At 42.9% G+C, this 27,450-nt stretch overlaps 2 protein-coding genes across 3 annotated transcripts in view; both read right to left on the reverse strand.

The window, feature by feature from the left end:
• Positions 1-20,772, reverse strand: NIT2 (nitrilase family member 2). 2 transcript variants are annotated; one of them, XM_082460529.1, is made up of 10 exons: positions 20,439-20,772; positions 16,630-16,748; positions 14,949-15,069; positions 13,434-13,522; positions 8,330-8,423; positions 7,741-7,815; positions 6,564-6,642; positions 4,737-4,835; positions 2,009-2,064; positions 1-1,662 (listed from the first exon to the last, which is right to left on the reverse strand). In XM_082460529.1, exons 1-10 carry the CDS (start codon positions 20,647-20,649, stop codon positions 1,571-1,573), a joined length of 1,035 nt encoding a protein of 344 aa, XP_082316655.1. In that variant the 5' UTR covers positions 20,650-20,772; the 3' UTR covers positions 1-1,570. The 2 variants fall into 2 exon arrangements, with proteins under 2 accessions (XP_082316655.1, XP_082316656.1); XM_082460530.1 differs by lacking the exon at positions 1-1,662 and having other exon boundaries at positions 2,055-2,166.
• Positions 20,773-22,004: 1,232 nt separating this feature from the next.
• TBC1D23 (TBC1 domain family member 23) overlaps positions 22,005-27,450 on the reverse strand; it is a 72,395-nt gene continuing 66,949 nt past the window's right edge. Inside the window, exon 19 of the mRNA XM_082460433.1 lies at positions 22,005-22,362. Within this exon, the coding sequence (XP_082316559.1) occupies positions 22,296-22,362 (67 nt within the window). The 3' untranslated portion in view covers positions 22,005-22,295. The remainder of the gene's footprint in view (positions 22,363-27,450) is intronic.

The raw sequence follows: 27,450 nt of genomic DNA on the forward strand, positions 1-27,450 counted from the left end.
TGTAGCTAGCAGTTTTATTTGTAATAGCCCAAAACTGGAAACAATTCTAATGTCTATCGACAGGTGAATGGATAAATTACAGTACATCCATACAATAAAAAAGGAATGAATTACTGAAGCACACACATGGATGAATCTCCAAGTAATCATGGTGAGTGAAAGAAGACACAAAAAACTATAGTATGATTCCACTTTTGGGTAATTTTGGAAAATTCAAACTAATCTATAGTGACAAAGCTGATGAGTGATTGACTGAGGATGTGAGCAGTAGCCAGAGAGATTATAAAATAGCACAAAGAAGCTTTTAGGGGTGGTGGGTATATTCATTATCTTGATTGAAGTGGTTTCATGTATATACATGTCAAATTTTGCCAAATTGTACACTTATTTTTAAAAAGTCATTTGCCTTTTTCACTGTAGAACACTTTGGCATATACAGTGCTGGTTAAACCGCACATGATAATGCCATCATTCTTATAGATAATGGGATGCATGTTTGTGTATTCTTTTGTTTTAAAATTTTATTTTCCAGTATGGCAAATATCTATATATATGTAAACAGTGGTGTGCTAGAGTAGAATTGCACCAGCTCACAAGAGCCAATCGAACACATCTATTCCCAGCTTTGTGTTTAGAGGTGTTACACTGATAGCTTCAATTTGGCAGTAAGTACACCATGGAAACTGGCAAATGCTACTGCAAAATCGACTTTTTCTCAGACTGCTTGCTGGTCATCAAACATTTACCAACCCACCAATAGCTATAACATACATAAAGCTCAATGGAATTCTTAATTTTTAATTACGTAAAAGGATTCAGAAAACCACTAGGCTAAAAACTTACCTTTATCAAGCTAAAAGTGTTCCTAGGGAGAACAGCAAAAAGAAAAAGAGACACTCACCCCTATCAAGAAAATCTTTTGCAGAGACTCACACTTTAGTTGCCTTGACCAAATTATGCTACTGCCATTCTCCCAGGGGGGCTCATTATTGAAACAATGTTTCCCCTAAAACTAAGGGGATCTTAAATAGTTTGCTCCTTCCTGAATTTGAAGAGCCCAAAGGCTGCTAGGAAAGGTGCTGCCATCTCTAGCAAACACCAAGGATCCATCACCTTGCTTTCCATAGCTACTCACAGACCAAAAATGTAACTTTAAGGTACTGCTCAAAGAACAAGTTTTCTACATGATGGATTCCAGCTCCAACAATCAGATAAGAGGTTCATGACACAGATATATTCGTATCTGGTGAATCAACCATCAGGGATACCAAGATCTGATACTTTTACTAACTGCTTTGAGATAACTTGAACATGGAAGACTTACAGCCATCCCCTTGCCTTCTGCTCGTCTCCACCAGCCTGAGTCCTTTTTGACTATTTAATACGGTGTGGAGAATACCAGCATCAGTTGGTGCTCCACCATCTCAACAGAGCTTCCTATCCAGGAAGGGAAAAGGCTGAAGTTAAAAAAAAAAAAACAAAAAGAATCTCCATTAAAGAATTCAGAAGGGAGTTGATTATGTTGTAGAAACATATCTTCCTGTTTCATGACACGTTGGAAACATAAACATTAGGGCTTTTTCGCCTCCACTGCATAGAGGTCTGATCGCTTCTGGCTAAAAATGGGGATTTGCTGGCGTATTTCAGCCAACTTCTTCAGATCTGCAAAAACAGAAAAGTGCAGTATTAGTAAGATGTAATTCCTTACCGACCGACGGGAATTTCTTCCCCAAACACTATAAAAACAACCAGAGCCTCAGCAAGTAATTTGCTCACAGGCCTCGTCTGGAGGCACAGACAGCCTGGCACTGCCCCTGTAGTCATTTCAAACCAAACCAAGAAAACTCAGGCTGAGATACAGCCCCGGGGCTTGGCCAGAGAACCAAGGATAAATGAGGAGGGTGGGGCATAAAGGAGCCCCTCCAGGTGACAGGGTTTCACAGCTATGGAATCTGGCCTCAGAGAATGGGGACACCAGAGACCTAAACTGTGCCAGAGCTAACCTTACCTATGTCTGAATACACGATCATTTCTTCAGTGCCAGCTTTGACGAGGACCTCCCCCCTGAAAAAGATTCAGGGGAAGAATGAGTGGATTCTCTGATGTTTGCTGACATTCAAGGTCTCTGTTTTTCCTCCCCATCTCACAGGCCAAAGGGGAAGGAATCTGAGATTTAAAACAAGAAGGTAGGGGCATAAATTCCTGTTCTACCATTGAAGTAGCTGTGTGGCCTTGTGGCAAGTCATCTGGAATCTCCATTTCCTAATCTATAAAGTGGAAATATGAGCTCTGTGAGGACTTGGTGAGAAAATTATGGAGTATATTTTGTAACCTGCAAACTGCTAGGGAATGGTAATTATTCTAAGATGTGATGGAAGAAATTTTCACATAATGAGGTATGGGGAAGTCATTCTGGCGTATACATCATTTAACTTAAACTTTATGCTAACTAGAACAGCCTGTCTTGTGGCCTATCACACATACATTGTACATCTGCTTTAACCATTAAAGAAAAGGGTCCAGAAGTAAAGAATGTTCGTTCTGAAGATGGAAATAAATGCCTCCCTTCCTGAGACATCAATGCTAATACTCTTTCTATGTAAGGCTCCCTTCCCAAGCACCAAGGCCATACCACTTGCTGTATACATGCTGATCTTTTTTTTTTTTTTTTGAAATCTTGAAGGAATGTACACCTGTTGTGTTTGACATTCCTTGTTCTGACAAGATATAAAACTGTGCAGCAAACCATGCTTCTTCAGAACAGTTCCTCAGAGCTATCTGAGAGGCTGTCTCAAAGGCTACAGCCCTCAGTTTGGCTTGAATAAAACTCTTTTCTATTCCTATTATAGATTATTTATTATTTCTGTCGACAGATGTAAACATCTGGGAATAGAGACACCTATAACCAACAGGAAGCTCCATCTGTCCCCTCGTGAGTACATTCAAGACCCCTTTACCAGGGTAGTCTCGCTCTGTTTCTTCACACCTCCCAAGGCTGCTACCCAACCATGCGGATGGTGAGGCTGGCCCTGGGCAGGGCCCAGATCTGCCTGGATCTCTGGTCTCATGCCTGTGATCCCTGGATCCCTATGTTAATGGCTTTCAGGTTTCGAGGGAAAGGTTTCAACCTATGGGGCCTGGGTAGAAGTGGTAGAACCATGGCCTGGCAGGAACCCCATACTGGAAACAGCAACACTCCATAAATCTGAGGAAAAGCTGATTTGGAAAACTCTTTCCAGTGCTGAGGCTCTTGGCCCAAAACAGAGCTTCAAAAACATATCTGTGAAATGAAATTTCTCCAAAGCACAAAACAAAGTAATCTGATACAACAAACAAACTGACATAATAATTGGTTCCATCTACCAGATGGCCACAAATTTTTGGCACAATGAGCTACAAACACCATCATTAATGCCATTTAACTGAATCCTTTTCTAGTCTCTTCTGTTTCTTCCCCATTTGCCCTGGCATTCAAAGATCTCCATGTTAACCCCAGGCACCTATTCCAACGCTGATATAAGCCAGAGGGCTCCCAAACCGAATGGGGGGAATTCTGAAAAGGAAGAAATAAAGGTAAATCTTATACAACTACTTTGTGTCAGAGCAGCCAGCTTGATCAGTAACAGAGTTCGTTAGGAGAACCAGCTGGGGAGCAGAGCTGCCCAAAAGGTCAGGAAGCTGATCACTAACATCTGCAGAGGAATTTGAGTCAAGTTTAAGAAAATTCTGAAGCCAACTCAATCCTTCCAATCTTTCAATGCCTCCCAAATCCTAGTGTGCAAGAGGCTCACTGGGACTCTCTCGCTGGTCACATCTTCCAAGGCCTTCCCCACCACACACTTTAATCTGTGGGTCCTGTAAAGTCAGCAGAGAGAAACTTTAGGAACCCCACAGTGACATTTAAGCCTTTGCAGCCTTGTTACTGGTATATTTATCCTGAAATTGTAGAAAAACATATCTGTGTGTGTGTGCTTGTGTGTCTGTAATCATACAGACATATGAGAAGTAGTATGGAATAAATCTCAGTTCTGAATTCAAAAGTCTTGGATCCAAACACCAGTTCTAGCCACTTTATCCTGTAAACTTCAAGTCTACCATCTATAAACTGGGCTAAATAAAGATAAGTCCCTGAGAGTTCACGTTGAGATAATGTGTGTGAAACTACTATGTAAACTATACAAATGCCAGTAAGATATGTCTATTAACATAGGACTGTATATGTATCTGGGCAGACTTCCATGCTGGTTTCACTAAGTAATAAAATGCTTTTCCCTCTCACAGAGGACAAGTTCACAGCTCCCCTTAATTCATCCCATCCTCCACTCTCCTCTCATCATTATGCAGGGAGCAAAATCCTCAACCTGCAACTCATTCCTGCCCTAGGACCAGTAACCTAGACTAAATTTTAACCAAAAGCCAAGAGTTTGGGAGCCTCTTTTACTAAAACCACCCACCCGTGACTGCTGCCTTGTTTCCAAGTTTGGTTGACATTAAAAGTCACTTAGAAACTCAGAAGAGGGCTGAGGCCAAGCACTCAGTCAGGAGAGCAGGACCGTTTCTCTCTCACATGGTTTTCAAGTGGAAGCTTCTCTCACTGAGAGACCTGGAGACCTGGCAGGCATGTGGGGAGATGGGGGTGGAGGGAGGGGCAGGACCAGTCAGGAATCAGACAGCCCACTTGCCCAAGTGCCATCTCCCGAGCTCCTAGTGAGCCTGTCCCCGCATAGCCAACTCACCAAGGACTCACAACGGTGCTGTGTCCCCAGGCAACATAGGAGGCTTTGTCATCCCGGGCGGGAGATGCCGTGGCCACGTACACCTGATTATCAACAGCGCTGTAGTTAATGGACAGAAAAGAGGTAAATTATACAGTGATTATATAGATCTGTGACTTTTTATCCTAAGTGTACAGATCCTTCTTTCAAAAACTAGGACAGGACAGGCTGGCTCAGATGTGGAAGCCACAGAACCCTCTCTTCAAAAAAGATCTTATTGCATAAGCCAGTTCTCAACTAGAGCAATTTTGCCCACCAGGGGACATGTGCCAGTGTCTGGAGACATTTTTGACCGTCACGACTAAGGGACTGCTATTGGCATCTAGTGGGTAGAGGCCAGGGGTGCTGCTAAACACCCTGCAATGCACAGGGCAGCCCCTACACCAAGGAGTCATCCAGCCCACGATGTCAGTACTGCCGAAGCCGAGAAACCCCGGCCTGAGCCAACCTGTAACATGTAAAGAGCAGAGCTTCTCTGGTTAATGCAGTCAAGGTGGCCAAAGAGAGCGGACTGGCCTTGCTCTGGGACAACACACCTTGCAGGGCTGCAGGGCACTTCCATGCCAATGTGGCAGCCCCATCGTCTCAAATTAGGCAAGAATTTCGGGTGGCAGCCGGATGCACCAAAGCCACCTGACCCAGAGCCCTCTGGGCTCAATCAACAGATTCATGCCAGACCATCCTAGTCTCTCCCAAGCTTCTCTCGCTTTCAGCAAGGCAGCGCTTATTAATCCTCATGGGTATCAGGTACCCCTACCCCGCCTTCCGTCATGCAACCAGCCAGACACTTCTACATCCCCTTCCAATAAACATTACCACCATCTCCAGACATGAGCATAGCGGCTGCCCCTGGGCGGAGAGAAGGGAGTACTGACTGGCAAGGAGCAAAAGGGAGCATTGCAAGGCGCTAGAAATGTTCGAGACGTTGATCTTGGTCATAGGTGAATACATACGTAAAAACTCACTAACCTGTAAACTTAAAACTAGTACACTTTTCTGTAAGTATAGAACACCTCACTTTAAAAATCTTTTAATGAAAAAAACTGTCATCTCTGACCAGCATTTCTTGTTTTGCAGAGCACTTTACACAGTCACACTCCTGTTCCCTTCCATGTTACACACACCTCTGCCATCTGCCCTTCACCACTCCTCAGCCTCAGGGGACTAGGGAAACAGCAACTGTGACACGCACAACATAGCTGTGCAATGCTCAGGACTTAGAGGTTAGAAGAACGAGAACTTATGACGAGTTTCTTGGCACAGTGCCAAGACTAGCAGGCCACCACGGAGGATGGAGTAGGATAAACACCCAATCTGAGCAGCACAGGGTCCGCGGGGTGCAGACCACAAGTCTCTCCCTAGGGCTGTCAGGCTAAAATAACCCCTGCCTTTTCCTTGGCTTCGGACACATACATTCCATGGGTCTCCAATTCTCTGTAAAAGTTGCTGGCAACTGTATCAGAGACACCAATCCATGCCTGAACACAGAAAAATGAAATTGCTGCCCACCTGATGCAGTGAATGCTCTTGGAAATTCAAAAATCACAGTCCCCAGAATCCATGAGACTGGTGCTGTGGCTTCTGAGGAGACGGTGCCCTACACTAGAAGCCCTCCTTTGGGACTGGAAGATGAAAAGAGTCACCTTTTTGAACTGCATTTGGATGCCGGGGCATTCTGAGTCAGAGGCAGCATTCCATACGGGGAAGGTTGGTGCTTCCACCAAACTGGAAATGTTTCCACAAAGAAACACTGAGACGCCTGAAGGTATGCTTAAGATGCTTTCTTACCGGCCTCGCTGAAGCAACTCCCAGTGGGCTGGTCCGGTGGTCAAATTAAAAGCTGCAGGATATACCAACAGCTGGCAGCCTTGGGGAGAGAAAGGCCAAAGAAGAGCAGATGCAGGTAGACACCCAACCACACTAGCCCCTCCCTCTATTCCTTACCCAGCAGGGACCAAACTCAAACTTCCCCAGGCATAAAAAGATTCAGCCAAGTCAGACAGGGTCAGCAGCATTAAGTATGGCTCTAAATTCCTCTAGACACACAGACACAAAACACATACACGCAAGAAAAGTGGTATCGACAACCAAAACCACAACATGTGACTTTGCTTTAAAAAAGTGGAGAACCTGTCATTCGAATTCCTCTCAGCATCATGTGGTCAGCTCCCATGGCCAAGGACCATGTTTTGTGATGCTTGTCAAATGGAAACGAGGGGCAGAGTAGGGGCTCTACTGCTTACTGCTAAGACTCAGCTGAGACTGCCAACCCAGAGCCCTTGTGCCTCCACCTTCTGCTGAGCAGGGAGTCAAACTGTTTGCACCCACTTCGCTTTCACCGACAGATAAACTGGAATCAGAGTATCTTTGGCAGTCTAGTAGGGATGCTAATATTTGCTGAGTACCATATGAGGAATTCTGTAAGTCCTCTCTCCTTAATCTTCACACTGTTCCTGTGGAGATGCACATTTCTCCAGAGATAAAGTAATTTACCCAAAGTATTGTGCCCATTAAGGGGAAGAGTTGGAACCAGAACCCAAATCTTCTGATCTGACTTGGTGCTTCTCCAGGATGGTAGGACGCTCCTCTGGACCAAAATGTCACTGACTACATTTCAACTACCCAACATCTAGGACTAGTAAGTGGTGAAAGCCATGTGCACGTAGACCATTTCTACTGGGCCCCGAGTGACTCTTTCCAAACACAGTAGCAAGAAGGGCTCAAAGGGTAGAGCAGAGGTTTAGTTTAGGAGTATGGTTCCTCCCTCAGCTATGTGGCATGTTAAATTACAACCCCCAAAAAACCATACTGTCCATATGCAGGAGAAGTCTGAGAATTCATATGCAGGTAGAGAAATTAAGACCTCTCCTCCAGGTTTTCTGACCAAGGGTTCCCTCTACCCACAAAGACCAGCCCAAATTAAACCTCCAAGCATTTACACAACATAACTGTAGTGCTGCCTTACCTCTCTGTGCATAGATTTGTGCCAGCTCTGCAAAGCGGATGTCGTAGCAGATGCCCAGGCCCACTCTGCAGTAAGCTGTTTCCCAAACAGAAAATGTACAAACAAAAAGTTAAGCTCCTGCCTCATGGTGCAGCAGGGGAAAGCCTCCAAGATCTAATGATCACAAAACACTGACGGGAATACATTCACGCAGGGCCCATGGATGGAGAAAATATATAAGCTTATTCCTGCCTGGACTTCACCTCATGAAAACATCACTTACAACAGCAAAGCAGAGATGAGAAATTCGTTCTAACTGAATACTTCTTATCTAAGTGGGAGGTGTTCAATCGTGGCCTAATGGGTACAGGCTGGAAGCTATCATACTAATAAAAGGCTGTGACCAAATGGAAGAACAATATCATGTCAAACCCTTCGTTCTCCATTCAGCACCCCCTTTCTAGATCTCTGACCATTCTCTGCCCTTCTCACTTCTGGCCTTTCAGTCAGGTTTTGTAAAGAGGTTGGGAAGGGAGAGAAGTGAAAAACAGGACTACCTGATCCTCTTCTACAGGGACTGCTAAAAGAGGTGAACTTATCTGGTACGTACGAGTATCAAACGTGGAGAAACTATCACCAGGACTCAATGTTTTAGATTCTTGAAATGTGATTTTCCCAGGAACATCAATGTCAAACAGATGGAGCTGCATCACAAATAATGGATTCGGTTACCTCTTTTCTGCAGGGTTCATGGCAATAATAACAAACATCTTTCCATGGCCAGCAATGGGGGTGTTCTAAGATCAACTGTACAAACAGCACCCCCAATCTGCCCACAACCCACCCCACAAGCTGACTGACATCATATCAAAATAATTTCTAACACAGGGAACTGGAAAAATGATGCTGTAGGTTTTATGACCCTTGTTTCCTTAGTGGTGTGCAAATCAACATCTAGATTTCTTATGGAAAGCAATTAATGTGCAGCTTTTTTAACTCAATGTAAATGCTAAGTGAAGACTTCTCAGAATCAGAATCGAACTGATACATTGGCAGAAGAGGTGGAGAGTGGGTGAGCAATCAAAAACAGGTAAAATTTTGCAAACCCAATGCAGCAATATATTAAAAAGAAACACATCACTTCCAAATTGGATTTATTCAAGGAAAGCAAATGTGATTTAACACTAAAAAATCAATCAATGTGATTTACCACATGAACAAAATAAAGGGGAAAAGTCATGATCATCCTAAGAGGTGCATAATGAGCATTTGGTAAACTTCTCCATCCATTCTTATTTAAAAAACAGAACAGGTTCCCTTCTAGGAAGGGAACCTCCTTAATCTGATAAAGAGTATCTGCAAAAAAAAATCTAAGGAAACATCATATTTAATGGTGAAACATTAAAACCCTTCTCCTATTGAGATCAGGAACAAGGTAAGTACACCTGCTATTCAACACTGTACCAGAGGTCCTAACCAAAGCAACAAGGCAAAGGAAAGGAATAAAAAGGATAAAGATTAGAAGGAAAAAATTAAAAGCCATTATTCTCAGATGATATAATTGTATACCTAAGAAATGTCAAAGGAAATATACAGATGAATTATTAGAATGAATGAGTTTAAGCAAGGGTACTACATACAAGGTCAATATTTTAAAAATTAGTTCTACTTCTGTACACTAGCAAGAAACAGAAAATGAAAGGGCATCAAGAAATACCAATTAGGAATAAATCTAGTAAATGATATACAAGACTATACCCAAAAAACTATTAAAAAAATTTGAGAGAAATTAAAGAAAGACTAAGTAAATGGAGAGAGAGATATATATCATATTCATGGACTGGAAAACTCAATTCTGAAAACAAGCACTTTAAAGAGTTGGGTTAATAGCTCAATGCTGGGACTTCCCTGGTGGCTCAGTGGTTAAGAAGCCACCTGCCAATGCAGGGGACACGGGTTTGAGCCCTGGTCCAGGAAGATCCCAGGTGCTGCAGAGCAACTAAGCCCATGGGCCACAACTACTGAGCCCGCATGCCACAACTAATGAAACCCACACACCTAGAGCCCGTGCTCCGCAACAAGAGGAGCCACCGCAATGAGAAGCCTGCGCACCGCAACAAAGAGTAGGCCCCGCGCTCCACAACTAGAGAAAGACTGCACAGCAACTAAGACCCAACACGGCCAAAAAATTAATTAATTAATTAATTAAAAAGAAATACTTAACTTAAAAAAACAAAAACATAGCTCAATGCTGGGCCCTCTTCCACTAATGGCAGAGTGGCTCCTATCAGACCAGCTTTCTCACAGATAACTATGAACTCTGGACAAAATAAAAAACAACTACTTAAAAGCACTTGAGAATAATCAAAATCAGGCAGAAAGCGAAGAGAAGTCAACACTTGGAAGAAGGGACTAGTGTTGTGTGAGTTTCCCATTTGTTTACAGCTTTTAGTTGGAAGCAAGGCCCCAGCTGTTGCTAGGACTGGTGGTGACAACTACCCACAATCACACCAGCTGAGGAAGCAGAGAACAGAGTTCCATGGCAGGTGGAAAGTGAGGGGGAAATACTGAAAAGGAGAAAGCCAAAGAACAGCCCTAAATTTTACATATAAAATCTGTCCAAATCTCTGACTAGACTAACTAATGAACTAAAGATGTGTGGGGCAGACTCCAAGCAGCCCAGCTAAAGCTAAACAACTTTACAGTAGAACAGAGCAGCTGAAGTTGCTACCCACTTCACAAAGGAAAAAGAGTTTGGTGTTTGAGTATGCCCAAATTAACTACTTGCTAAAATAAAAAATTCAACACTTTTCAGGGGAATGTAATAGAAGTTAGAATCTCAACAACATACAATCCAATATACAATCCAAATTACTAGATACACAAAGATATGACCCAAAGTCTTAAAGAAAAAGCAGCAATGGAGCAGACCCCAGTAAGACCCAGATGTGATAATTATCAAAGACTTTAAAGCAGCCATTGAAACTATGCTCAAGAGAGTAAAGAAAAACAAGCTCTTAATGCATAAACGAACAGGAAATACAGTAGGGAATAAAAACTATGAAAAAGAATGAAATGAAAATTTTAGAACTGAAAAATTCAACATCTGAAATTTTAAAAAATTTCACTGGATTGATTTACAGGAGAGTGGAGATTAAAGAAGAAAGACTCAGTGAATCTGAAGAGGGTCAATGGAAAATGCCCAATCTGAAGAAGACAGAGATAAAGCGTTGAAAAACAAAAATAAAAAACAGAGCCTTGGTGACCTGGTTTGGTGAACAGTATCAAAACTGGAGTCCCATTAAGAGGAGAATGGGGGCTTCCCTGGTGGTGCAGTGGTTGAGAATCTGCCTGCTAATGCAGGGGAACACGGGTTCGAGCCCTGGTCTAGGAAGATCCCACATGCCACGGAGCAACGAAGCCTGTGCACCACGACTACTGAGCCTGTGCATCTGGAGCCTGTGCTCCACAGCAAAAGAAGCCGCGACAGTGAGAGGTCCGCGCACCGTGATGAAGAGTGGCCCCCGCTTGCCACAACTAGAGAAAGCCCTCGCACAGAAACGAAGACCCAACACAGCCAAAAATAAATTAATTAATTAATTAATTAAAAAAAAAAAAAAAAAAGAAGACAATGGGACAGAAAAATATTTAACAAAATAATGCCCCCAAGTTTCCCAAATACAGTGAAAGACTTAAATTTTACAGATTCAAGAAACACAAAGCAGGACAAATACAAAGAAAACCATATCTAGGAATATAGGAGTCAAAATAGTGAGAACTAAAGATTATGAAAAGACCTTGAAGGCAGGTAGAGAAAAACATGAATTGCATGCAGAAGAACAATACAAATTACCACTAACTTCATATCGGGGGTAAAAAAAGAGGCTAGAAGATAACTGAATAATAACATCTCTCAAACTTCTGAGGAAAAAAAGAAAACTGTCAACCCAGAATTCTATTCCACCAAAAATCTTTTTTTAAGAATAAAGGCGGGGACTTCCCTGGTGGCGCAGTGGTTGGGAATCCACCTGCCAAAGCAGGGGACATGGGTTCGAGCTCTGGTCCGGGAAGATCCCACATGCCGCAGAGCAACTAAGCCCGTGCGCCACAACTACTGAGCCTGCACTCTGGAGCCCGTGAGCCACAACTACTGAGCCCGTGTGCCACAACTACTGAGGCCACGTGCCACAACTACTGAAGCCCGCGTGCCTAGAGCCCATGCTCCACAAGGGAGGCCACTGCAATGAGAGGCCTGCGCACCACAGTGAGGAGCAGCCCCCGCTCACTGCAACTGGAGAAAGCCTGCGCGCAGCAACGAAGACCCAACACAGCCAAAAATAAATAAATAAAAGTTTAAAAAAAAAAAAAAAAGAAAAAAGGCAGGACTTCCCTGGTGGTCCAGTTGTTAAGAATCCACCTTCCAATGCAGGGGACGCGGGGTTGACCCCTGGTCGGGGAAATAAAATCCCACATGCCGTGGGGCAACTAAGCCCCGTGCACTCTAGAGCCTGCACGCCACAACTAGAGAGAAGCCCGCGCGCCACAACAAAAGATGCCGCAGTGAAGATCCCATGTGCCGCAACTACGACCCGACGCAGCCAAATAAATAAATATTTTAAAAAAAAAGAATAAAAGCAAAGTAAAGGTATATTCATAAATAAAACCTAAGATAATTCATAGCTAGCAGATCCTCACTACAAAAATGCTAAAGGAGGTCTTTTTGTTTGAAGATACACATACCAGACAGAACTAAGATCTTCAGGAAGAAAGTAAAAATACCAGAAATGGTAAGTATTTGGGTAAACACCAAATATTTCTCTCTTAATTTCTTTAAAATACACATGACTACTTAAATTAAAAATTAGTGTTTTGTGGGATTCATAATGTATATAAATGCAATATGTATGAAAACCATACCATAAAGAAAGGACCTATATGACTGCAAGGTTCTTAAATTTCACATGAAGGAATATATTATTAACTAAGTAGACTGTGACAATATAAGTGTGTATATTGTCACAGGGCAACAACTTAGGGAAAAAAAGGAAACTACTATTCAACCCAAAAGAATGCAGGAAAGAGGAACAAAGGGAAAAAATAATTAAATGTCTATATGCTTAAAATCCAACCATATCAATAACTACATTAAATATAAATAGAGTAATCACTCCAGTTAAAAGGCAAAGATTGTCAGAATGAAAAAAAAGCAAGACCCAACAACATGCTGTCTGCAAGAGAAGCATTTTAAATATAAAGAGACATATAGACCGAAAATAAAAGATTAGAAAAAGATGTACCATACAAGCAGTAAGTATAAGAAGGCTGGAGTGGCTACAGTAATATCAGAGCTAAATTTCAAGACAAAGAGTACTACAAGGAAAAAAAAAGAGACATATAATGATAAAAGAATCAACTTACCAAGAAGACTTAACAATCCTAAATGTATATGCATGCACTTCTACTGCAAAGATGTCAGCTCTCCCCAGAGTGATCACTATATGTTCAATACCATCCTAATCAAAATTCCTGTAGGTTTTTCCTTGGCTGAAATTGATAGGCTGAGTCTACAATTTATATCAAAATGCCAACAGCCAAGAATAGACACCTGTGCCAACTAATCAAATGCCTGATGTGTGTACCATATGATGAGAGTTACTGGGAACTTCAAAGGGAATTCTCAAGAGGCATTGAGACTTGCCACATTCTCTACCTACCTTTCTGTGCTTTACCAGTAAAGTTCCATCAGGCCCAAACACGGCACAGGTATTATATAATTTCCCAGCATCCTCTTCAGGAATGGAACCTTTCATTGAGAGGATAAACACACAGACACAGAAAATACTCTGAATAAACCATTCTTTTGTGATAACAGGACAAAGGCTTGATAAAGTTTACTGTCTTCTTGGGTCCAACAATAACCTTTACTATCTTCTACGGGTTATTTAATCATGCTTTTTTCTTCTTGAATATGATTTTTCAGAGACCAACTTCAGAGTGTAGGTGAAATATAATTAGGTTAGATGCCAAAGAAAAGTTTCAAAATTAACCAAACTGTTTCTGAATTCGGCTTTGATCTTGAGCAACACTTAATCTGAAGCATTGGTGCAACACGGGGAATTCACTGTTGCTCAACTTAAATTCACCAGGTCTTGCAACATAACTGTATCCAAAAAGGTCTTGAGGTGGGACTGTAAGCCAGTCTTACCATCACTGAATATGCTTCCTGCAGTTCTATCTCTTCTTGCTTTGCCTTTTCTCCACCTCTTATTCATTTCTAATTCTTACTATATGATAATACAGAAATAATTTTGTTTGCTATATTAAACAGAGTTTTATTGTATTTTTATTTAAACAAATAGAACACTTTATTTAAACAAAACCACATAAATAAAGCTACTTTTTTAAAATTGAAGTACAGTTGATTTACAATATTATACTAGTTTCAGGTGTACAACATTGTGATTCAATGTATTTTTTTAGATTTTACTCCATTTAAAGTTATTACAAAATAATGGCTCTATTTATCTGTGCTGCACAATATATCCTTGTTGCTTATTTATTTTATACATAGTAGTTTGTATCTCATAATCCTCCATCCTTATATTCCCGCTCCCCCCCTTCCCTCTCCCCACTGGTAACCACTAGTTTGTTCTCTCTGTGAGTCTATTTCCATTTTGTTATATACATTCCTTTGTTTTCTTTTTTTAGATTCCACATGTAATGATAGCATTCAGTATTTGTCTTTCTCTGTCTGACTTACTTCACTAAGCCTAATACTCTAAGCTAGCTTTGATGTATGCAGCCTCTTTATGGGGAAAAAAAAAAAATCTTAACACTGTATTAATGAAAGACATTCAGATATGGTTTCTCTTTCCACCTTTCCACCTGCCCCTGTACTTCCAACTCCTTCTCCAGAGAAAATCATCATCAGTTTGGTGTGTGTCCTTCTACAGTATTTACTATGTCTTACATACATAAATACATATAAAAACATACAACCTTCTTTTGTGTGGGGCATTAATCTGTATGGAAGTACCTGCTCATTTCATATTAAACTTGCTCTTTTTCCACTGAACAGTGTGTCTCGAAGATCCTTCCGCATTCCTAAATACAGATCTACCTCATTCTTTTTGATAGCTAATTTGTATTCCATGGTTTAAATGTAACAACAAATGTTACTCAGATGTTTTTAATGTTTAGGCCATTATACCTTGAGCGTAGGAAGTTACCTCCAATGACATATATGCCGCACTCCTTTGCTACTTCAGAAAGCTTGTGTGTGGAGTCACCAGGAATTTTCTCTGCATATTCAGGAAAATATTTCGTGCCATATGGAGAATTAAAGCATTCCTAGAATAATGTTGGAAGAGAAAAAGGGGAAAAAAAACACCAAAACACCCAACTCACTTTAAAGTTCTACTGTAAAAAGACATAGCTCTCAAAGGGGTAAAACACAGCCGAAAAGAAAAACATGGACACCTCAGGGCTAAAGAGCCTGTGGCCACAGACAGGACTCGGCCCCTGGCCCAGGTGGGGCTGGAGGAGACAAGTCAGCGTGCTCTCCCAGATCCTGGTCACCTTGGCAAAAGGCCGCACTTGCCTCTCCCTGAGTCCGCAGGAGAACTACGCCTTCCCAGCCTTGGGCACCCAGGCCCCACTACCACTGGGCTTACTCACAGGACTCTGGGTGTTAGGATGAATCCATAGTCTCAATACTATATTATTTACTATGTAAAGTAATAAAGCCTGTGTTTTTTAAAAATACAGAAGCTTTGAAAGCCACAGAGGTTAAGGTGTTTCCTCATGTATAAAATGATCTATTTCTAAGCTCCCTTCCAGCACTATCATTCCGATCCTGCAAAATCTCTCACTCCCCTGAATATGTCTCAACAGCTCTATGATAAAAGAAAAGCAAAACCACTAGATTTCGACTCTAGTTCATTCATTTCGCATTTACTGAGATTGCCTGTGCACCAGGCACTGTGCTAGGAAACTCAAGGCCGAGGATCACCAACTTGTACAAAACATGTGTTAGGTAGAGGGGAATTCAAGTGCTTTCACTCCTGGCCTTTAGACTCTTAACCCTAGCAACTTAAACCAACAAGAGACCATTATCAGGTGCAAGTACAGGTGAGTCCCATGGTGCAAAATTAAGATCTCGAGCTCCCTTGTTGAAGATTCCTACTCACTGGCCACACTTGTAATGGCCTGGAGCCTAAAATAAAAAACAAGTTAGCCCTGAAAATTCTCCAGGGTTTGCTAACGGCTGCCTCCTCCCCAGAGTGGGGTAGGGGGTGTTCGGGAATAGTTCTCCCACTGACCCCAGCAGGCCTCTGCGAGTAGATGCATGTCCTGACATGTGCAGGACCTTCTCTGGGGCTGACCCTGTACTTGCTGACAAACAAATGTGGCGCAATCTTCAGCTGATTCTGTTCTAAAAGAGATGACGTAGGAGACAGATGCAGAGTCCTACTGGCTTACCACACTTCGGAAGATACCACAGACTTCCTAAATGTCTCTAACAATTTTCAGTTTTCAACAACTTTCAACAATATTTTTAAATGTTGGAAGCTTAGTGCTAAAATCAATGTCCTGGTCCTGTAAAGACTTAAGTACACAAGGAAAGAAGGTAAATATCCGAGGCACTGAGTATTTTAGCGTTAGGTAAGCCCCTCAGCCTACTAGGCTTCTGAACCGAGTAAGTGACCTAAAGTTAAAAACCTGTAAGCATGCTGGCACATCCTATCACAAAGACTCTGGCTAGGGTCATCTTCCAGACAAACATGGAACAATCCTGGGGCCCCAAAGGACCTTGCTGGACCCCAGGACACGGAAGGACAACCAGAGCTAGCGGACGTTATTCTGCTGGGACAACAGTTCCCAGAAAGGGGTGGTTGCCTCCATACTTACTGGCAGAGAAACTATCTTGGCTCCCTGCTTTGCCGCCTCCCAGATAAGGCCACAGGCTCGAGTGAGGTTATCTGATTTGACGGGAGAAACGTGAAGCTGGATGAGGGCCAAGCGGAAAGCTGAGGATGAAGATAAAAGAAAACAGCTGTCAGAAGATCTGACTGCTGAATCACATAGAGCAGCATTTCTCAGTGGAAGGTAATTTTGCCCCCCAAGGCATCTGGCAATGTCTGGAGACATTGTTGATGGTCACAACTAATGCGGTACTACTGGCATCTAGTGGGCAGAGGTCAGGGACACTGCCAAACATGCCATAATGCATAGGACAGTCCCTGACAACAAAGAATTATCCAGTCCTAAATGTCAATAACGCTGAGGTTGAGCAACTTTGAGACACAGCCACATCCGTGGGCAAAGCCCATTCCAGGCACAAGAATCTGAAGTGAAGCAGGCAGGGCCAGCTTCTGCCTTACAAGTGAGAACGTGGCTTGAAGAAAGAAGACTGGGTCTGAGTACGCAACTATCCCTTATTATGTGACCTCGGGCCTCCAGTCTATCCCCAGTCCAGATGCTGAGCACCTCCCAGCATAGCAGGTGAAACCCCTTTGGAAGTCTCTGCTCCACCGTGAGTTGGGGCAGCAGGCCCGTGGGAAGCGGACATGCCCGTCTCGACGTCCCCGTCACCAGCTGGGACACACTGCACTGGTCCAGCTGCAGGTAGAGGGGGAGCCTGGCAACCAGTGGGCTGCACATGTGCCTAGTCACAGGGCAGGGCCCCTGGGCAGGTGTGCACTCACCCCATGAACATTCCCGCGCCCAAAGGAGCACAACATTAAGTAGCAAATGAAAAATACCATGAGAGGTTGAGAGAAACACTGTGGAAGGAAAACCGAACAGCGTTTTTTCCCGCTATCTGAACAAGGGGCTCCACATTTTCATTGGAGACTGAGTCCCACAAATTATGTGGCCAGCTCTGCCAACCAGACCTGCTGTCAGCCTTGGGGCTAGCAGGTCAGCGGCTCCTCCAGGCTTACTCCTTCCTTGAGGTAGTAGCCGCACCCTCCATTTGCTTTTCCTATACAGTTCTCTTTCAGCTCTTACAGTAATCACCTTTTACTGGTTAATAGTCCTCTATATGAATTCTTTTCCTGTTCAAGTGACTGGCGTGGTTTCCGAGTCCTGCCTGGACCCTGATGGACAGTTTTTTTGCTTATGGTCTGACGAAAGGCTACACTAAAGGTTCCAAGCCATGTCGTAACCCACAAAGCTTTGCAAAACTTAAGGAATTATCAGTAATGGCCTGGCCTCGCTTCCCTACCCCGCCTCTGCTGTGGAGTCTGAAATCCCACGATTAGTGACTTCTCTCTCTGGGTCTCTCCTGTAACTGTAAAAACATCCCCAGAGAGGCAACATCGACAAACCCTAGCCTTTGATGAAGGCCTGTTTGGCTCAGGGTTAACCCTAAAAGTAGGAAAACTCAGATGTTCCATTCCTTGGTTTCTCCTAAATATACTGAGAGGAACTAAATTTAACCTGGAATGCAGTCTGTCGAATAGTTTCAAAGACTGGATGAAAACCAAACAGGAAACAAAAGCTGGGATAACTACTTTGGGGCAAACAGCCTGAGCTGTCACTAAAACATCACAGACCAACTAAAGGTCTCCACTGTAACTTAGAAGGTGGGTTTGTCTCTGCTTCTGAAGGAGGGTAAGATGAAGTCCACCATGGTTCTGTTGATGGCTTCCTTTCTCGCCCATCACACCCAGAAAGGCAGCTGTCCTGCACCAGGCTTGGGACTGCCCGACATGCTGCAAAGCACCCGCTCCACAGGGGGGCTGAAGCAGGACAGTTCCACCACTGGGGAGTTCCTTGAGGCTGAGGATGAGATACTAGTCACTTCATCTCCTCAGCAGTAAAATGAAAATACTTTTCATTTTCAGGTCCCTGGCTATACTAATATACATTGTAATCTAAAAATTAAGGACTTACCAAGGGGAACAAAGGATAAAATATCTTAAGTGAAGGGACCAGCATGGAAACAGCAGAAGGAACATGGCAAGTCCTTTACACAAGGAAGCATCTGTGAGGTATCATTAACAGTATTTTGTAGATGAGGAAACAAGAGGCTTGCAGAGGGAAAGCTGCATGAAGGCAGTCAACAAAGTGAGTGGCACAGCCAGAAGCCAAAATCTGGACTGTAGACAGAATGAGTACCTTGTTTTTTTTTGGGTGGGTGGGGCTGAGGTCATGTAACTTGAAAACATTCCTCAAGGGAGTCAGATCAACACCACCCTCAACCCCACCAAGAACCACAGCTCTCAAGTCGATCAGCCTCTTCTGAAAGATACAGTCACACTCAGAGGGAGCTGTGTAAAAGGCCTTTTTTTGTTTGTTTGTTTGACTGCGTTGGGTTTTCTTTGCTGCACGCAGGTTTTCTCTAGTTGCAGCGAGCGGGGTCTTCTCTGATTGCGGAGCACAGGCTCTAGGCGAGGGGGCTTCAGTAGTTGTAGTGCACGGGCTTAGTTGCTCTGTGGCATGTGGGATCTTCCTGGACCAGGGATCGAATCTGTGTCCCCTGCATTGGCAGGCGTTTTCTTAACCACTGCGCCACCTGGAAGGTCCCTAAAAGGACTTCTATACCCTGATCCTGAGGGTTCATTCAGCCACCAACTTGCACTGCGCTCCAGGAGGTTGAAATGCAAAACAGAGAGCACTTCCACAAACCTTACCATCTTGAGGGAGCCTCACTAGCCCTTGGTAGGAACAGTTTATGTCCATTTTAAAGGACAGGAAACTGAGGTCCAGAGCGATCAAATGACTTGTTGACATGGGCTGAGCCAAGGCTGTAATAATCCCGGTCTCCAGACTTTGAGCCTAGAGCACTCCACTGCCTCATGTAAAAGAATCAGGCAAAGACCTGGGAACAAACACAGCTAGAAACTCATCCCTGGGGCTGATCCAGAATGGGGATGTGTAAGGAACATGTAATACCTAACCTGAAAGCTCAAAGTCCAGGTGCAGAAAAAACTTGCCCTGGTTTTTTGTTTGTTTGTTTGTTTGTTTTTTGTCAAGAGAAGAGGGCATTCTGCAGTGGGTGTGAGGGGGGCGCACTGTGGAGCAAATTAATCAGTCCTCTTACCACAAAAGCGCGAATCAAAGAAAACAGGTGCTCCATTTTCACCTGACAGGGCTCAAACTACAAATAATCAGGGTTGGTGCCTTTGCAAAACTCACGTTCAAAACTCAATCTAAAACCTAGCAACAGTCTCCAAGAATCCCACGGGACAAACTCTCACATTTGAAGAAGTATAATAATTACTTAAAGTGCACAGTCTTCGGGTCGCGGAGCGGGGGCAGCGGTGAGAAACAGGAAAGACCACAGGGAGGGTGCGGAAGTGGCATTTTAAATGAGCACCTGCCCACGCCCCTTCCCGCGCAGGTGAATCTGGAGTAGGTGGGCCCGGAACGCACCTGGAATCTCTGTCCGTTTCACACAAGCCCAGTGGGACGCAAGGCGCGGGCCCTTCCGGCACGCAGGCCCGACGCTCCCGCGGCCCCGCCAGCCCTCCCGGAAGCCCGGAAGCCCCGACGTGCGCCGCGCTGTGCTCCGCGGCCTCCCCCTCCCCGCCCCGCCCGCTCCCGCCGGCCTCGACGCTTGGGCCCCGAGCCCCGCGGCCACCGGAGCAAGGAAGGCCATGGGCGCGGCGGGGACACGAGGCGGAGGCGAGGGGCTGAGCCGGCGAGACCGCCCGCCGGCGCCGGACCCGAAGCCTCCCTCCGGCCCAAGCTCGGGCCGCGGCGCTGCTTACCTGCCATGGCTCTGCCGGGAACCACCACCGGCACCGGAGCCTGAGCGGAGGTTTGTGGGCCACCGCGCCGGCGCCGCGAGGGGCGGGGCCGCAGCGTCCGAGGATCCGCCCCCGCCCCGCCCCGCCTCCGGGCCCGCTGGCTCCGCGGAGAGGGTGTTTTCTTTCCAGCGCGCCTCAAACACCTATTAATCGCCCGCTGTTTATGTAACATCCTTGTAGTCAGATCCTCGGAAGGCAAGGGACGACCAAAATCCGGGTGGCGCGCTAGTCAGTGTTTAACAACTGGCCTCTTCGATTCTCAGAGAAAGAACTGAGCCTCTTGCTAGTTGCATCACCTCTGTGGCCAGGGGAAATACCAGAGGCTGATTGCCTTGGGCTATTTGAACAAGTGGCCGTGACGAGGATAGAATTATCTAGGTTGATTTAGGCACTCAAGACGACAGTAGGATTGGACTACAAGGCTGCTACGTGATTGGGGAGGGGAAAAGAGAAACTGGGTTCAGACAGAATATCCTCAACAATTCAGTCCTCTAATATGCTGAAATCTGCCAATAATGTTTCAGGATATTTGCATTTATTACTCAGGATTGCTTTTTGATTTTTGTGTTTTGTGTGTTTGTGCTTTTGTCAGGCTTGGGGATCAAAGATCATAAAACGAATAAAGTTTGCTATTCTTTTTAATGCTCTGGAATAAACTATATTGAAATGTACCTTAGTTTTTAAAAGGATACTATAGGGCTTCCCTGGTGGCGCAGTGGTTGAGAGTCTGCCTGCCGGTGCAGGGGACGCGGGTTCGAGCCCTGGTCTGGGAAGATCCCGCGTGCCGCGGAGCGGCTGGTCCCGTGAGCCACAGTTGCTGAGACTGCGCGTCTGGAGCCTGTGCTCCGCAACAAGAGAGGCCGCGATGGTGAGAGGCCCGCGCACCGCGATGAGGAGTGGCCCCCACTTGCCACGACTGGAGAAAGCCCTCGCACAGAGACTAAGACCCAACACAGCTATAAATAAATAAATAAATAAATAAATGAAACAAACAAACCCAAAGTTTAAAAAAAAAAAAGTAAGCTGAAATATTTTTTTAAAAAAAGGATACTATAAAAACATTCTGGGGACAATTAGGGACATTTAAATATGAACTGGATATTTGATGCTTTAATGAATTTTGTGTGATAACTGTGATTATGCCAGGCATTGTCTTCACTGAGGAGATGCATGCTGAAGTATTTAGGGGTGAAGTGTCAGAATGTCTGACTTGAAAATATGTGCTTATATAGAGATAAACCAAATATGGCAAAATGTTAATTATTAAATCTAGGAGGAGGATATATATCTGTTCATGGTACTATTTTAAGACTTTTTAAAAGTTTAAATTTTAACACTTTCATAATAAACTCAAGGGGAAATGCATAGCAATTATGGGGTTTTTGATTAACAGACTATCTGGACCTGGCTTTGCAGCAGGAAGATCTTCAGTAACCTTTTAAATTCTGCTATACTTATAGCCTTTTGAGGTTCCTTAGCCTCTTACAATCTGTAAAAAAAAAAAAAAAAAAAAGTCACCCTTCATTTAGACTTGGAAGTTTATTGGCATAAAGTTGTATCCAACAATGGTTCCAAACACGGCTGGACGTGCTATTGGAACATCCAGGTAGAGATGCCCAGTAGGCAGTTGGACATAAGCCTCAAGCTCAGATGCCCAGCCTGGAGACTGATTTAGGAGTCATCAGAAGTTTAGACCAAGATGGAGCTCTGAATGTGAATGACAACACTCAAGTGGACTGTGAAAGGCACAGGCAGAAGAGGGGCCTGTGAAGCCTGGGAAAGAGCCATCCAAGAGGCAGGAGAACCAGGAAAAGACCATCAAGCGCAAGAGCCGGTGGGTGCTGTGTTCCTTACATCCCATGCAGGGAAACTGCCAACCTGGATTCTAGAGAAGAGGAAAGTAAAAAAAATGAAAACTGTTTTTGAGCTTTCCCTTAGAACGTTCTGGGCATAATAGAAAAGCTAGATGCTGGGTTCCAGTTTTGGCTCTGCCACTTATTTTATGTTAATACCTAGGGCAAATCACCTCACTCTCAGGACCTTGTCATCATGTGTAATACAAAAGGATTTAGAGGCAGAAGGAGAGAGGCGGGTGAGCTGAGTTTGTGCAGCCCTTCCACCACTCCACTCCCTGCCCCTTCAACCGCAGCAGCTCTGCCTGCGTGTTTCCATATTCCCTTTCATCAGATATTTGAAAAGCAGCCAAAGAGTAAAATCACTACACTAGACGGATCTCTAAAACCTAGCTAAAATTCTGCTGTTGCCAACCATGTCTCACGGCTTTAATGACCATGTCCAGGCTGGTACTGATCAGATTTCCATTTTTACTCCAGAGGAGCTATTCCAGCATCTCCAGCCATCTCTATTTACATGTCTTGATACCAGTTCAAACGCAACTGTCTGAAACTAAATTTATCCCAAGAGCTTCTCCTCCCCGCTTTCCTCTTTCACTCACAGGCACCACCCTTTATACTGTTTTCCAGTTCTCTCTGCTCCCCATCCCCTCCTCCTAAAAATCTAAGTCCCTTCTGTGTCTTTCATGTCTTTTACCCCCAACCTCTGGCTAGCGACAGGGCGCTTCTTACTCTCCTGAAGCACCCCTTGATTGCTGCCCCTTTTTCTGTCCCCACGACCACCATCCACAGCAAGGTCTTCCTCATTTTGGGAAGACTACTACAGGCAACTCATACTGGTCTCCTTTCCACCAGCATCTTACCCTCCAGTCAGCCCTTCGTAGTATTAGGGAAATTAGTCTGGGGGAACATGAGTTCAATTTTGGGGGTGAGGTAGGTATACAAATGACTAAGAGAGATGAAGGACTGAAAATCAGGAGGAGGAATTGGAATCATCTGCACCAGAAAAAGAGCAGAAACTTTAAGAGTGGATGAGATCCTAGAAGAATGTTTGATACTACAAAAAACAAAAGACTCAAACTTGGGAATTATCATATTGGGTTTAGAGCTTTGCACAGGGTGAGAGTCGAAGGAGAGGGGTGGTGTGTGTGTGTAAACGTATGTATAACTGCTTCTAAATTTCTGATGCAATTGTCTACAAATCAGAAGACTAGAGTTCAAAACTTTGCTTCATCACCAGAAGGCCATGTAACTTTGGGCAAGTTATTAGCAGCACAGGGATAGCAACTTAAAATACCTACATGGGCTAGAAAGGTACCTATGGAGTGAAGCTGGTGACTTGAAGAGAGAAAAGTGAGCAGTGACCTGATAGACGACCCTGCTCTGGCCTACTGTTTCCAGACCCCAGCAAAGAAGTCAGGCATAGCCTATCAGTCATGAGCATGAACTCTGGAATTGGATGGTCTGGTTTTAAATCCTGGCTCTAACACTTATTTGCTATATATCTTAGAAATAGTTATCCTCTTTGTGCCTTTATTTCTTCATCCATAATATGGGGATAATATCACACACAGCCTAAGACTGTTGTGAGGATCACACTATGACCAACTGGGATTTACCCCAGGAATAGGAGGTTGGTTTAACATATGAAAACCAATTAATGGAATAAACCTTTAATAAAGAAGAAAAGCCACATGACTATCTCCACAGATGCAAACGACTTCTGACAAAAATCCAACACTGTTCATGATAAAAAATACTGTCAGAGGCAATGTTTGTGTACCCCTACAATTCATATGATGAAACCCTAATCACTAGTGTGATTTGGAGACAGGGCCTTGGGGAGGTAATTAAGGTTAGATGAAATCATGAGGATGGGGCCCTCATCATGGGATTAGCGTTCTTGTAGGAAGAAGAAAGAGCAAGAGAGCTCTCATTGAGAGCATAGAGGAAAAGACATACAAAGACACAGTGAGAAGGTGCCCATCTCCAAGTCACGAAGTCAGCTCTCTAGAACCTAACCATGCTGGTACCCTGATCTCGGACTTCAGCTTCCAGAACTGTGAGAAAATAAATTTGTTGTTCAGGCCACCCAGTCTATGGTATTTTGTTATGGCAGCCTGAGCTGACTAATACAAACACTCAATAGACTAGGAAACAGAATTTCCTCAGCCTGATAAAGGCCATCTATGGGAGATTCACACTTAATGGTGAAATTCTAGATGCTTTCCTTCTAAGATCAGGACAAGACAAGAATGTCCGCTTTTATCACTTCTATTCAACATTGCACTGGAAGCTTTAGCGAGGGCCATTATGTAAAAAAGGAAATAAAAGGCAGCCAGATTGGAAAGAAAAAAGTAAAACTATCTCTGTTCATAGATGATAGAAATGGAGAAAATCCTAATGAATCCACAAAATACTGTTAGAACTAATACAATATTCAGCAAAATTGGAAAATACAAGATCCATTAATAAAAATCAATTATATTTCTCCACATTAGCAATGAACAATCTGAAAATGAAATTAAGAAAACAATTCCATTTACAACAGCATCAAAAGGAATAAAATACTTAGGAATGTATTTAATAAAAGAAGTTTAAGACTTGTACACTGAAAAACTATAAAACATCATTGAAAGAAATTAAAGAAGACCTAAATAAATGGAAAGACATCCTATGTTCATAGATTAGAAGGCAGTATTGTTAAGATGCCAATAATCCCCAAATTGATTTACAGATTCAATACAGTACCTATCAAAATCCCAGCTACTTTTTTTTTTCAGAAACTGATAAGCTAATCTAAAAATTCATATGGAAGTGCAAAGGGCTAAGAATAATGAGAAACTAAGAAATAGTCTTGAAAAAGATCAAAGTTGGAGGACGCACACTTCCCAATTTCAAAAGTTACTACAAAGCTATAGTAATCAAGACAATGTGTTCCTGGCCTAAGAATATATTTACAGACCAATGGAATAGGAATGAGAGTACAGAAATAGAACCTCACAGTTATGGTCCACTGGTTTTCAACAAGGGTCCCAGACTGTTCAATGTGAAAAAAAAATAATTTTTTCAACAGCTAATGCTGGGACAACAGGATATCCACATGCAAAAGAAAAAGTTGGACCCCTACCTCATATTCATATACAAAAATTACTCAGAATGGATCAGTGACCTAATTAAAAGAATTAAAACTATAAAGCTTATAGAAGAAAACATAGGAGTAAATCTTCATTACCTCTGATTAGACAACTGATTACTTAGATATGACACCCAAAGCACCAAGTGACAAAAAGAAAAACAAAGAAACTGGACGTCACCAAAACTAAAAACTTTTATGGTTCAAAGGACACCATCAAGAATATGAAAAGAGAACCCAGAGAACGGGAGAAAATGTATCTGACAAGAGATGTGTACCCAGAATATGTAAAGAACACTTACAACTCAACAATAAAAACAAATAACCCAATTTAAAAATAGGCAAGGAATCCAAATCAACAGTTCTCCCAAGAAGTTATACAAATAGCCAATAAGCACAGGAAACTCAACCACCATTAGTCATTAGGGAAATGTAAATGAAAACCACGAGATACCACTTCACGTCCTAGGATGGCTATAACAAAAAAGACAGGAAGGCAAAAAAAGCAAGGAAGGAGAGAAACTGGAGCACTCATACACTGCCAGATGGAATGTAAAATGGTCAAGCTCCTCTGGGAAATAGTTTGGAAGTTCCTCAAAAGTTAAATGTAGAATTTAACATATGACAGAGTAACTCATAGATACCTAAGATAATTGAAAACATGTCAACACAAAAACTTGTATGTGAATATTCAAAGCAGTATTATTCTTAATAGCCAAAAAGGAGAAGCAATTCAAATGTCCATCAATTAATAAATGAATATAAAAAGTGTGATATATCCATACAATGGAATATTATTCAGCCATAAAAAGAAATGAAATTCCGACAGATGCTACAACATGGATGAAGCTTGAAAACATCAGGCTAGGTGAAAGAAGCCAGACACAAAAGCCACTTATTGTATGATTTCTTTTATCATAAAATGTCCAGAATAGGCAAATCCATAGAGACAGAAAGTAAATTAGCGGTTACTAAAGGCAGGAGGGAGTGGGGAAGAGGGGAGTGACTGCTAATGTGTGTGGGGTTTCTTTTTGGGGTGATGAAACGTCCTGGAATTTAACAGTGGTGATGGTTGCGCAACTCTGAATATACTAAAAACCACTGAATTGTAGACTTTTTAAAAAGGTAAACTTTATAGTATGTGGATTATATTTCAATGAAGTTTTTTAAGTTCAAGATGTTAATGGTAAAGTTGAGATATTACTTTCATCACACATTCAACCTATGGAGTTGGGTCTCCCCCAAGTCAAACTGCCAAATTTTAAGTAGAACAGAACTGTCAACCTATGGCAGTTAGTTTAGTATGTTAGAGTATCATGCTAAGGAGTTTTAATGGTCCTGTATGAAACATACCAGTGGCAAAATGGTTGAGTATATAACAGTAAAAATTTATCATCTCTACTAGAAAACATGTTTTATTAATGGTGGACAAGTGACATAAAATATTACATAGGGGATTAATTTTACACCTTAATAAGCAATAATAATTCCCAGGGATTGGGGAGAGATGAGGGGTACTTTTTCTTTTCACTCAATTTCTTCGAGCCTTGTTTTTCTCATCTTGAAAATACAGAAAATACCAACCTCATAATGCTGCAACCCCTGCAATCCTTAAGGGTCCACGAGAGGTAGATATCCCAGAGTGAATTCTAGTTCTCTGGTTATCGGGACAGTGAAGGGAGGATAAGCTACATAAGTATCTAATACAATCAACGAAATGTCTTTTCATTTGATATTCATGACTAATAACTGGGCTATTTCAGATGAGGAAACTGAAGTTCAGATGAGTAGTTCAAGGGAGGAATTTACTACATGTAGAAAGTAATGTAATTAGTTTTAAACTACCTCTTTCCTCCTCCCCATCTAGAAGAACAGAAATAGGAATCTAATACTTTAAAACCTAAAATCTGAACATTTAAATTCCACTGAAAGGATAGCCCTCAATTTCCTAATTTTGTTGTATCCATAGAGATTTACAAATGGG

This window comes from Balaenoptera physalus (assembly GCF_965194825.1).
Source record: "Balaenoptera physalus genome assembly, chromosome: 4".
NCBI lineage: Eukaryota > Metazoa > Chordata > Mammalia > Artiodactyla > Balaenopteridae > Balaenoptera > Balaenoptera physalus.

Excerpts from the sequence above, each read along its gene's own strand:
- NIT2 (XM_082460529.1), bottom strand. The coding sequence starts at position 20,649 with ATGTTACATAAACAGCGGGCGATTAATAGGTGTTTGAGGCGCGCTGGA. Across the intron at positions 4,836-6,563 it reads GAGTTGCTTCAGCGAGGCCG|CGCTGTTGATAATCAGGTGT; the intron begins GTAAGAAAGCAT and ends CATTAACTACAG. Across the intron at positions 2,065-4,736 it reads AGCACCGTTGTGAGTCCTTG|GGGGGAGGTCCTCGTCAAAG; the intron begins GTGAGTTGGCTA and ends AATCTTTTTCAG.